Below are 12,090 nucleotides of genomic sequence, written 5' to 3'. Positions count from 1 at the left end.
CAAATTATACTTCCTGATTCATGGTTTACAATCATAAGGATGAAACACAGGTTGAATATAAAAATAATAATTTAACAAAACAAAGTTGCTATAATTGATGTTCTTATTACTTGGTTATCATGTCAAGCAAAAACTATGAGAAAAAGACACTGAAAAAAGGAAGGGCAATTTAAGAAAGCAATTTTCTTGAATGTATTTACATTTCACAATCTATAGATTTTACTATCGAGGAGTCTGAGATGTGAAATAGCTAATATATAATTTTCTTGAGTAAAAACTATTTTAGATACATGTCCAACAATAAATGTATATGAAAACATTAACTTGAACATGCAAAAATTCAACAAGGTAAAATAGAAGGTAAATCCCTGGAATTAGGGGAGAACCGCCTAGAAGTGAGAAAGATGAAAAATCAAACAAAAATAACAAACTCAAACTCTTATTCCTATAATAATACTGTTGATTAATGCTTTTACTTTACTTTTCCTACAATTAATAAACATTTCTACACACACAGTGAATTTAATCCCAAATGTTGGGCCTCATAGCCTTACACTCAGAATGGTATTTGCTAAGGCTATGGTTTTTCCAGTGGTCATGTATGGATGTGAGAGTTGGACGGTGAAGAAAGCTGAGCGCCGCAGAATTGATGCTGTTGAACTGTGGTGTTGGAGAAGACTCTTGAGAGTCCCTTGGACTGCAAGGAGATCCAATCAATCCATCCTAAAAGAGATCAATCCTGGGTGTTCATTAGAAGGTCTGATGTTGAAGCTGAAACTCCAATACTTTGGCCACCTCATGCGAAGGGTTGACTCATTGGAAAAGACCCTAATGCGGGGTAGGATTGGGGGCGGGAGGAGAAGGGGACGACAGAGGATGAGATGGTTGGATGGCATCACCGACTTGATGGACATGGGTTTGGGTAGACTCCGGGAGTTGGTGATGGACAGAGAGGCCTGGCGTGCTGCAATTCATGGGGTTGCAAAGAGTCGGACACGACTGAGCGACTGAACTGAACTGAACTGAAGAGCAACCATGTTCCTGATATTCATTTATTAGTAAAAACTGTTTTATTAGACTCAACCCCAAAGACAAAAATAAACAATAGGTGAACAAAAGCTATAAAAGACCAGACAAAACACCTAAGCCAAGACCACTATTATGAATGATGATGATTCCAGGCTTGCAGAATGATCCTAATAACTTACCAATAACTCCAAGACTGGTTAGCCGAAGATACTCAAAGGGTCGTGTTTTGCTAACAGTGTGCAAAAAGGGGTACAAAAAAAGTGGGATGTGTGCTGCAAGAAATGCTGACCTGAAAGAAAAAAAGAATTGCATTTAGAGCCTAGAGCTAATTTCTAAGGATTCTGACATTCAAATTTACAGGTGGTTCATTTTGTAAGGCCTTTAACATTGCTTGACTGAGAAATCTCTAGGGAAGACTGTTACTGGTCTTTAATTTAGTGGTTCTCAGCTGGGGTGATTTTGACCCCCCTGGATCATGTGGCAGTATCTGGAGATATTTTTAGTTGTCACAGCTGAAGTGACTGACATCCACTGGGCAGAGGCTGGGATGCTGCTAAAAATCTTACAGTGCATAGGACAGTCCCCTGTTTTCCTTCTCCTCCTACCATAAAGACTTAATCCAGCCCAAAATGTCAACAATGTCAAGGCTGAAAAACCCTAGCCTAGACCAATGGTCAAAAGGACGCAAAATTTCCCCTGAAACCAGTACCAAATACTTAAAAACTGATAATATATCCAACTGCAAATTTTAAAAATAGGTCATAAAATGTACTTAAGTGCACAAGAGATTCTCCTAGATGTCTTCTCTCACCTAATTTATGAGTGAATAACAATATTAATAATATTCACAGGTACAAGCTGACAAAACCTTATAAACCAAGACAACAAAATAAAGCAGCCACTATCAAGGTTTATCTGCTACACTTAAATACACTTCTTTGTTAGAACTTTCAGATAAATCAAGTATCCTAAAAACACCTTAATCTGCAGCTAGTATGTTAAGCAACTAATATGGAATCAGTTTATTACTTTATATAATTTATAACAGTTACACTTTACAGGAGAGCCAATACCCCAAAATTTTAACCAAATATTCTTGTATTTTTCTTAAGTACTTAAAAGTAATTTTCTTAGCAAAGTTTCTAATGTTCCAAAAGGTCAGTGCCAATCCAGCACTCAGATTTTATAAGGAAAACTTGACAATGAGTGGAAAGGCTTTAATAAGATGAAAGCACCTTAAGGCCATAAAAGCCACAAAGCAGATTTCTGAAAAGAATATCCCCTTTCTTAATTTGTCAGATATAGCAGTAAGGCAAAAATTTCTCAACTTGAACATCAATTCTCATTTATGACAGAGGTTGACTAGAATCCTGTGTTCAAAAAGGTTCTGAAGCCAAATCTGGCTTACTACATGAGAAAAAGTGCTGAGTACAGACACTTACTGGTTCCTACTAAATACCATGCACTTTGCCTCATGCATGGCACAGTGATGCCTACCATGGATTCAGGAGCAAGAAGTAGCTGTATACCTGACTTTTCCTGAGAGGTAATCACCACTCCTTTATTTATTTTATTTTTTTTAAGTTTTTTTTTGTTTTATTTTTTATTTATTTATTTTTTTTTATAAATTTATTTATTTTAGTTGGGGGCTAATTACTTTACAATATTGTAATAACCACTCCTTTAAAGTTCCTTACTACCAACAGGTAAAAAGTAAATGAGACAATAGACTATTATTCAGCCTTAAAAAGGAAGGAAATTCTGACATATCCAACAGTACTGATGAACCTTGAGGACATTATGTTACGTGAAATAAGCCAATCACAAATAGGCAGATACTGTATGACTCCATTTATAATGAGGTATTCAGAATAGTCAAAATCATAGACAGAGAGCAGAACAGGTGTTGCCAGGAGCTAGGAGACAGGGGAATGGGAAGTTATTGTTTAACGGGTATAGAGTTTCAGTTTAACAGGATGAATAAAATTACAGAAATGGATGCTGGTGACAGTGGCACACTACGAATGTATTTAACACTACTGAACTGAACACTTAAAATCGGGACTTCCCTAGTGGTCCACTGGTTAAGAATCTGCCTTGCAATGCAGGGGATGTGGGTTCAATCCCTGGTTGGGAAACTAAGATACCACATGCTGCAGGACAACTGGGCTCATGTGCCACAACTATTGAGCCTGTATGCCACAACTAGAGAGAAGCCTGCACGCCACAATGAAAATCTTGCATGTTGCAACTAAACCCAACATAGCCAAAATAAGTGAATAAATAAAAATAAAATAAAATGGTTCAAATGATATATTTTATGTTATTTATATTTTACCACAATTTAAAAAGGCAAAAAAAAAAAATCAATTATAAAAGAGCATGTTACTATGGTTGATTCATGTTGATGTTTGGCAGAAACCAACACAATACTGTAAAGCAATTATTCTTCAATTAAAAAAAACAAAAACCCACAACATGTTCAGTTCAGTTAACATGTTAAACAGTACCATATTGCCACTACACCAAAATTTGGTGAAATTAAGAGACCAGAAATTCTTCAGGGAGAAAAAAGTAGGAGTCCTGAAGATCCACACCCACACAGGTGCACCCTCCTGCAAGCCCCTCCTCTCATCATTCAGAAGAAGTTTAGGACCACATTCAATACAAACCTTTACCCACACACCCATCCAAAGTATTTACCTGGTTTCTGGGTGTGATGCCACACACTGCAGTAATGCTAGAGCATTGCAAACTCTGTTAGATTGGTGTGCTGTCAAGGTGGGTGGGTTGATAGATGGATAAATATTTACAATTTCCTAAAAAATGGAAATCAACACCATATGAGCACGGAATAACTTTAATCCTCATGGTATGAAAGCCAACAATTTTAATTCTGCATACCCTATAAGAACAGAACCATCAAAGAGGGGGCATAAAAAAACAATATTCCTTTCATCACAAATATACCTGACTGAGACTATTTGAAACATATTATCCCTAGGAAGATTTCTAAGGAGGGAACTGTGGTTACCTACACTTTTCCCTATATTCTGCATCATCTGTTGAGGCTTTCACTTGAGGGACTCCTCTTCCCCCACTTTTGTCTACACCCTACTTTAAGTTGTAGTGATCAGATAGTTAGCCAGAAAATGTCAGTAGATCAACCACTTTAACTCATAAAGAAGTTTCTGTTTGGTCATGTAGCAAGTGCAAAAAGAGGGAGATAAGAAAGTGCGTATATGTGCGGGGATATGTACAAACAGCAGAGAACATATGTATTCTCTGTCAAAAGGTAAGGATTTGCAGAACACAATTCCATTTATCTTAACTGTAAAATTTTTACATGGAAAATGTTCCCCTAAGAAAGACTAGCTTCTTGGGTCCATGCAGTACAGACAGAATATGAATTTACTTAACAGATTTTAAAAATTAATCTAATTATTAGGAATGTGGACAATACTTTAAAAGATGACCATATCTTGGTTCTTAGGACTACATCATATCTATTTATTCCCTGGAAATGACTGTTCTAGTCAGAATCAAATATTAGTTATTTATTCTTTAATGTACAAGTATATCCACGTTTATTCCTATGGCTGTTATATCATTACCCTAGCATTTTCTTTACCCAGAATATACCTTTCAGCTCTTATACCTCCCTTTCCACCACCATCCCCACTCCACCTCGTCATGCAGTAGTATTCTACAGTACTCCTAAAGCTGTGTTTCTCAAAGTGCAGTTTTTTTTTTTAAATAAATTTATTTATTTTAGTTGGGGGCTAATTACTTTACAATATTGTAATAGTTTTTGCCATACATTGACACGAATCAGCCATGGGTTTACATGTGTTCCCCTTCCTGGACTCCCCACTCACCTCCCTCCAAAGTGCAGTTCTTACATCACCTACATCAAAATCATCTGGGAGTGGGGAGCTGCTTATTAAAAATACAGATTTTTCATATTAGACTAAATAAATCAAATCTCCTGGGTGGGATCCAATAATCTCATTTTAATGAGTATCATATTTTTCTAAAACAAGATTCTTACAAATGCTAACTCCTGAAAAAAAAAAACAAACAACTTACCAAAGTTTTCAAAATCATTTGTACAAAGGCAGAGAGATACAATTGTGATAATCAGGAATGAAATGCAACTCAGGGATGTATATGCTGCTGCTGCTGCTAAGTCGCGTCAGTCATGTCTGACTCTGTGCGACCCCATAGACAGCAGCCCACCAGGCTCCTTCGTCCCTGGGATTCTCCAGGCAAGAATATTGGAGTGGGTTGCCATTTCCTTCTCCAGTGCATGAAAGTGAAAAGTGAAAGTGAAGTCGCTCAGTCATGTCCGACTCTTCGTGAACACATGGGCTGCAGCCTACCAGGCACCTCCATCCATGGGGTTTCCCAGGCAAGAGTACTGGAGTGGGGTGCCATTGCCTTCTCCGGATGTATATACCCACCTGTAAAAGTGCTGCAATAGTACCAAATGAATGCCACAGCATGGGTGCAAGGTCAGGAACAGATTCTCGCTTCTTACTTAACTCCAGCAAAGCATTTTCCCTCGTCTCAGGACTGGACAGCTCGTTGATCCACTGATAGATCTTTTCTCTATCCACCTGAGCCAGTGCAGTAGGCACAGGCTTCAGGTGAAAATAAGAAATGTAAAAGTAAACATGTGAGTTTCATTAGCATCAAACCAAGTCTTACTCTGCTTTAGCCTTTAGAGAGAATGTATTTTTTGTAAATAACAGGGCATCTTTTCTAGAAACATATACTTGATGTAAACTAATTCAATCTATCAAAATCTAAAACACACACACTCCTTAATAACACCATATTCAGAAATTTACCCTACAAGTATACTTGGGCTGTACTGAAGACATATCAGAATGTTTACTGTTGTACTATTTTAAAAGCAAAAAACTTGAAATCTATCAACATCTATCAAAAAAGAACTGGTTAAATATGTATGGTTACATCTTTATTTGGAATACTACATAGCCCTTTAAAAAAGTTCTCTCTATACTGTGCTGATACTAAATAAGAAGCAAAAACAAAACAAAGAGTGTAAAATAGCTTATATGCCTCCATTAACACACACATGTATTCTTATATATTTACATACAACATTTCTAGGACACATAAAAAACTGCTAACAGTAGTTACCTTTAAGGTTAGAATCTATATGGGAGGCTTATTTTTCATTGTATACAATAAAATCTTTTATATACAGTTTAAATTTTTTTAACCACATGACTATCATGGTTTTTGAAAGAAAAAGTCACCCCCGCTACTGCTCTTCATTCCCCAGTAACTCCAGCATCCCCCTCCATGAAGGAGAAACTTACATAATTTGGAAAGGCTCCCCCCTCTAATGATTCTTATACAGACTCTACCTCCATCCCTTGGAGATTTACTCACTACTTACTCATGTACAAACTATATAAAGAATCTTTCATTACCGTGCTATAAAGAATCTCAATATTCCAATAAAAATTTGAGCACTTCTATAATTCACATTTTCAAATAGGCTTGGTTAAGTTCCTTAATTATTACCTGTAAAGTAAGATGAAAGACTAGAAAAATGATTACCATTGCTACTTCAGGCTCTAAAGTCCTAATAAATTCATGGCGATTTCTATCCCTAGCCCAATATTGTTTCACTTCATTCCCCGCAACCCCCAACCATGAGGAGTAACAGGGTAGGTAGATAAAAAAGAGACCTACACTTGTAGATGAGACTATGAATGCTCAGAGGAATTAACTTACTCAGTTTACCCGAGTACAAAGCTGCATATTCTAATCTTTCTTGAACCATATTACACAGCTTCTTACAGTATTTATTTGTTCCCATAACACCTTAGTGTGATAGAATAACAATCGACCCATCCCACATGATATAAAGATGAGGAACAAAAAGCACAATCGTCTTTACTGAAAAACAGAATGAAGTCTAAGGTGGACTTTGAGGAGTACTCACAAATTTCTCTACTCAAGCTGAACGATCGCCTTCTATAATTAGAAGCTTTTAGCTTAATGTTTATCATTTCTCTTGCATGCTAGAATGAACCACAAGGTGTTCTGCTAAATGGACTATATACAGTGCAACTTAAGTCCTCAAGTGCCTCAGAGTAATCTGCTAAAAGCTGTTTTGTAATTCCCATCAGTGATGCTCAAGAAAACATGAGGTTCCTAAATGATGTAGAAGGAATAGGGTAGTTTTCTGAGGTTTTCTGTAGTTTCCCAACAGCAAAAACAGTATGGTCCATGCGTCTGCCTTTTCTATGCTGCCACAGACAAGCCTTCAACTTTAAAAATTATTTTTGGAAATGTAATTCCATCAGAAGATAGGATGTATTTATTTAGAGTATTACATCACCTTAAAAGCTCAGTGAAAACAAGGGCTAAAATTGTAGCTTTGGGTTTCCTGCCCACAATCCCTTGGACGACCTATACCTAAAGAGGGCCCCATGACAATGTTCCAGCAATATAGCATCTATCCTGATTAGTCATTACTCATTCCTAGAGGCCTGTCATCCAGATACTACCATCAGTAAGTTCCATCACCCTCTCCAGAGTCAATCTATGACTTGTATCCAGCACTTCTACCCCATCTCATCCTGGGGAACTCTAGGTGACCACCACCAGGCTGCAATGGTAGATATCAGCTAGCATATAATGGATTTGGGACTCTGGGCCCTGTTTCCACATATTCCCGTTTCCAGAGCTGGTTTGACTCCAACAGAGAAGACTGTGCCCCTGGAGTGATGCTGGCACTCTAAAGGGCCAATGTCTGGTGGTCCCTACGGCCATGACCACTGGCTGCCAGTAATACTCCACCTTTTGAAACTACTTGTGGGAATTTTAGCCTCTATGAAACTCTGGTTCTAAGAGAGCTAGGGAGGTGAGTCAGTTCAGTTGCTCAGTCATGTCCAATTCTTTGCCACCCCATGGACTGCAGCACACCAGGCTTCCCTGTCCATCACCAATTCCCAGAGCTTGCTCAAATTCATGTCCATAGAGTCAGTGATGTCATCCAACCATCTCATCCTGTCATCCCCTTCTCCTCCTGCCCTCAATCTCTCCCAGCATCAGACTCTTTTCCAATGAGTCAGTTCTTCGCATCAGGTGGCCAAAGTATTAGAGTTTCAGCTTCACCATCAGTCCTTCCAATGAATATTCAGGACTTATTTCCTTTAGGATGGACGGGTTGGATCTCCTTGCAGTCCAAAGGACTCTTAAGAGTCCTCTCCAACACCACAGTTCAAAAGCATCAATTCTTTGGTGCTCAGCTTTCTTCACAGTCCAGCTCTCACATCCATACATAACTACTGGAAAGCCACAGATTTGACTAGATGGACCTTTGTTGGCAAAGTAATGTCTCTGTTTTTTAATATGCTCTCTAGGTTGGTCATAGCTTTTCTTCCAAGGAGCAAGTGTCTTTTAATTTCATGGCTGCAGTCACCATCTGCAGTGATTTTGGAGCCCAAGAAAATAAAGTCTGTCACTGTTTGCACTGTTTCCCCATCTATTTGCCATGAAGTGATGTGACCAGATGCCATGATCTTCACTTTTTGAATGTTGAGTTTTAAGCCAGCTTTTTCACTCTCCTCTGTCACTATCATCAAGAGGCTCTTTACTTCCTCTTTACTTTCTACCATAAGGGTGGGGTCATCTGCATATCTGAGGTTATTGATATTTCTCCCAGCAATCTTGATTCCAGCTTGTGCTTCATCCAGCTCGGCATTTCGCGTGATGTACTCTGCATAAAAGTTAGATAAGCAGGGTGACAATATACAGTCTTGACATACTCCTTTCCCAGTTTGGAATCAGTCTGTTGTTCCATGTCCGGTTCTAACTGTTGCTTCTTGGCCTGCATACGGATTTCTCAGGAGGCAGGTCAGCTGGTCTGGGATTCCCATCTCTTGAAGAGTTTTCCACAGTTTGTTGTGATCCACACAGTCAAAAGCTTTGGCATAATCAATAAAGCAGTAGATGTTTTTCTGGAACTCTCTTGCTTTTTCGATGATCCAGCGGATGTTGGTAACTTGATCTCTGGTTCCTCTGCCTTTTCTAAACCCAGCTTGAGCATCTGGAAGCTCGCGCGCGGTTCATGTACTGTTGAAGCCTGGCTTGGAGAATTCTGAGCAATACTTTGCTAGTAGCGTGAGATGAGTGCAATTGTGGGGTAGTCTGAACATTCTTTGGCATTGCCCTTTTTTGGGATTGGAATGAAAACCGACCTTTTCCAGTCCTGTGGTCACTGCTGAGTTTTCCAAATTTGCTGGCATATCGAGTGCAGCACTTTCACAGCATCATTTAGGATTTGAAATAGCTCAACTGGAATTCCATCACCTCCACTAGCTTTGTTCGTAGTGATGCTTCCCAAGGCCCACCTGATTTTGCATTCCAGGATGTCTGGCTCTAGGTGAGTGATCACACCATTGTGCTTATCTGGGTCATGAAGATCTTTTTTGTATAGTTCTGTGTATTCTTGCCACCTCTTCTTAATATCTTCTGCTTCTATTAGGTCTATACCATTTCTGTCCTTTATTGTGCCCATCTTTCCATGAAATTTTCCCTTGGTATCTCTAATTTTCTTGAAGAGATCTCTAGTCTTTTCATTCTATTTTCCTCTATTTCTTTGCACTGATCACTGAGGAAGGCTTTCTTATCTCTCTTTGCTATTCTTCGGAACTCTGCATTTAAATGGGTATATCTTTCCTTTCCTCCTTCTCCTTTCCCTTCTCTTCTTTCCTCAGCTATTCATAAGGCCTCCTCAGACAACCATTTAGACTTTTTGCTTTTCTTTTTCTTGAGGATGGTTTTATCACTGCCTCCTGTACAGTGTTACGAACCTCTGTCCATAGTTCTTCAGGCACTCTATCAGATCTAATCCCTTGAATCTATTTCTCACTTCCACTGTATAATTGTAAGGGATTTGATTTAGGTCATACCTGAATGGTCTAGTGGTTTTCCCTACTTTCTTTCAAGTCTGAATTTGGTAATAAGGAGTTCATGATCTGAGCCACAGTCAGCTCCAGGTCTTGTTTTTGCTGACTGTATAGAGCTTCTTCCTCTTTGGCTGCAAAGAATATAATCAATCTGATTTCGTTATTGACCATGTGCAGATGTCTACGTGTAGAGTCTTCTCTTGTGTTGTTGGAAGAGGGTGTTTGCTATGACCAGTGGATTCTCTTGGCAAAACTGTTAGCTTTTGCCCTGCTTCATTCTGTACTCCAAGGTCAAATTTGCCTGTTACTCCAGGTGTCTCTTGCCTTCCTACTTTTGCATTCCAGTGCCCTATGATGAAAAGGACATCTTTTTTGGGGGGTAGTTCTAGAAGGTCTTGGGAGGTCAGGTGGGTGGTAATGTGGCCCTCAGCTACAAGCTTAGAGAAGAGTTCTGCAGCCACTCTAACAAGGAGAAGGAGGCAGTGAGGGCAGTTTGGTACCAGAAAATAGATGAAGTAGGGACCCTCCTTTTCATCACCCCTGGTGAATTCTGCCCCAGATTTAGTAGCAGATGCTAGTTGAAACCCACTGAATACCTATTTGTTATGGGATGAATATAGTTATTTTTTAAAAGTGGGAGTTCACATACATAGGGCTTACTCTATTAGGCACTATCTTAAATAAATACTTATTACCATAGTCATTTCTTAGATGAGGAAACTGAGAAGTTATTTAAAGGTTAAGTGGCAAAGCCCAGGATTTGAATTCAGGTGGTCCGGCAGCCAAGTCCATACTCTTAACTGCTTTGTGAATGCTGCTTCTCACTTCCTTAAAGATTAGGTCTAATCTAAAGACAACTCTCCAAAAAAACTATTTCCTGTGCCTCTGTGACAACAGAGATAGGGAATACATAAAAACCACAAACAAAAATTAAAAATACTACTGTTGTTAGTTCAGCAGAATCTGATAAACAACCAGCACCCAATATCATTGATACTAAGAGAAATTTTCTACTTAATGAGATTTGAGGTACTTAATAACCATCATTGTTATCGGAAGGGTCAATTAAATAGTTTGACATAATTCCCTACATCAAATCAAGGCTCAGATGGGCATAATTTAGCTAGTGCTAGCCACCAACACCCACCCACACACAAACACACATACCCCTTCCCTACCTCTACCAACATACCAACAAGTAATTTTGTAACATACAAGGAAATTTAATTTTTTGGAGAATAAAAGTATTACCTTTTTTTTTTTGACCCTGAGGCTTGAAGGATCTTTAGTTCCCTGACCAGGGATTGAATCTAGGACCTGGAAGTGAAATCGCTGGGTTCTAACCACTGGACTGCCAGGGCATTCCCTATTTTTTACATTTTGAATTACACACTGATTTCCATATTAATTTATATTACTAGACAATTGATAAAATACTTTGTACATCATCCGCGAATAAAACCCCAAGGCACAAATCTAGCATCTCACTAGATCTTTAATTTTATTTATTTAATTTATTTTTGGCTGCACTGGGTCTTCGTTGCTTTGAAGGGCTTCCTCTAGTTGCAGTGAGCAGGGGCTACTCTTCGTTGCAGTGGGCGGGCTTCTCACTGCAGTGGCTTCTCTTGCTGTGGAGCTCTAGGTGCGTGGACTTCAGCAGTTGTAGCATGCGGGCTTAGTAGCTGTGGCTCACAGGCTCAGTCCCTTCACAGCATGTGGAATCCTTCAGGACCAGGGATCGAACCAGTTTCCCTCGCACTGGCAGGCAGATTCCCATCCACTGTGCCACCAGGGAAGTCCTCACTTGATCTTGATGGCAAGCAATATTAACTAAAAGCCTGATGCATCTGCCTCTCCTTCTGAAGCCCAAAGATTATTTAGGTACACCTTTCACAAAAATATTAGAATCTGAAAATTGATGACTTCCTAAAAGGGAATTGGATGGGATGTAAAAGAGAGGGTACGGTAGATGAGGAAAGAGAGGGAACTGTATTGTACTTTTATTATCTTTTTAAAATTAATTTATGTACTTAGGCTGTGCTGGGTCTTTGTTGGCTGCTCGTGAGCTTTCTCTAGTTATAGGGTGGGGGCTTCTCATTGCTGT

General features: G+C 39.0%; 1 protein-coding gene across 1 annotated transcript in view; it reads right to left on the bottom strand.

The window, feature by feature from the left end:
- CNOT9 (CCR4-NOT transcription complex subunit 9) overlaps positions 1-12,090 on the bottom strand; it is a 33,269-nt gene that overhangs the window by 12,836 nt on the left and 8,343 nt on the right. The window contains exons 2-4 of the mRNA XM_081584011.1: positions 5,493-5,672; positions 3,733-3,848; positions 1,209-1,318 (exon numbers count right to left, since the gene is read on the bottom strand). Of these exons, the coding sequence (XP_081440137.1) occupies positions 1,209-1,318; positions 3,733-3,848; positions 5,493-5,672 (406 nt within the window). The remainder of the gene's footprint in view (positions 1-1,208; positions 1,319-3,732; positions 3,849-5,492; positions 5,673-12,090) is intronic.

Source organism: Giraffa tippelskirchi, chromosome 3, assembly GCF_054371585.1.
Source record: "Giraffa tippelskirchi isolate mGirTip1 chromosome 3, T2T-mGirTip1v1.2.pri, whole genome shotgun sequence".
Classification (NCBI taxonomy): Eukaryota; Metazoa; Chordata; class Mammalia; order Artiodactyla; family Giraffidae; genus Giraffa; species Giraffa tippelskirchi.
This window is presented reverse-complemented; position numbering and strand designations above follow the sequence as displayed.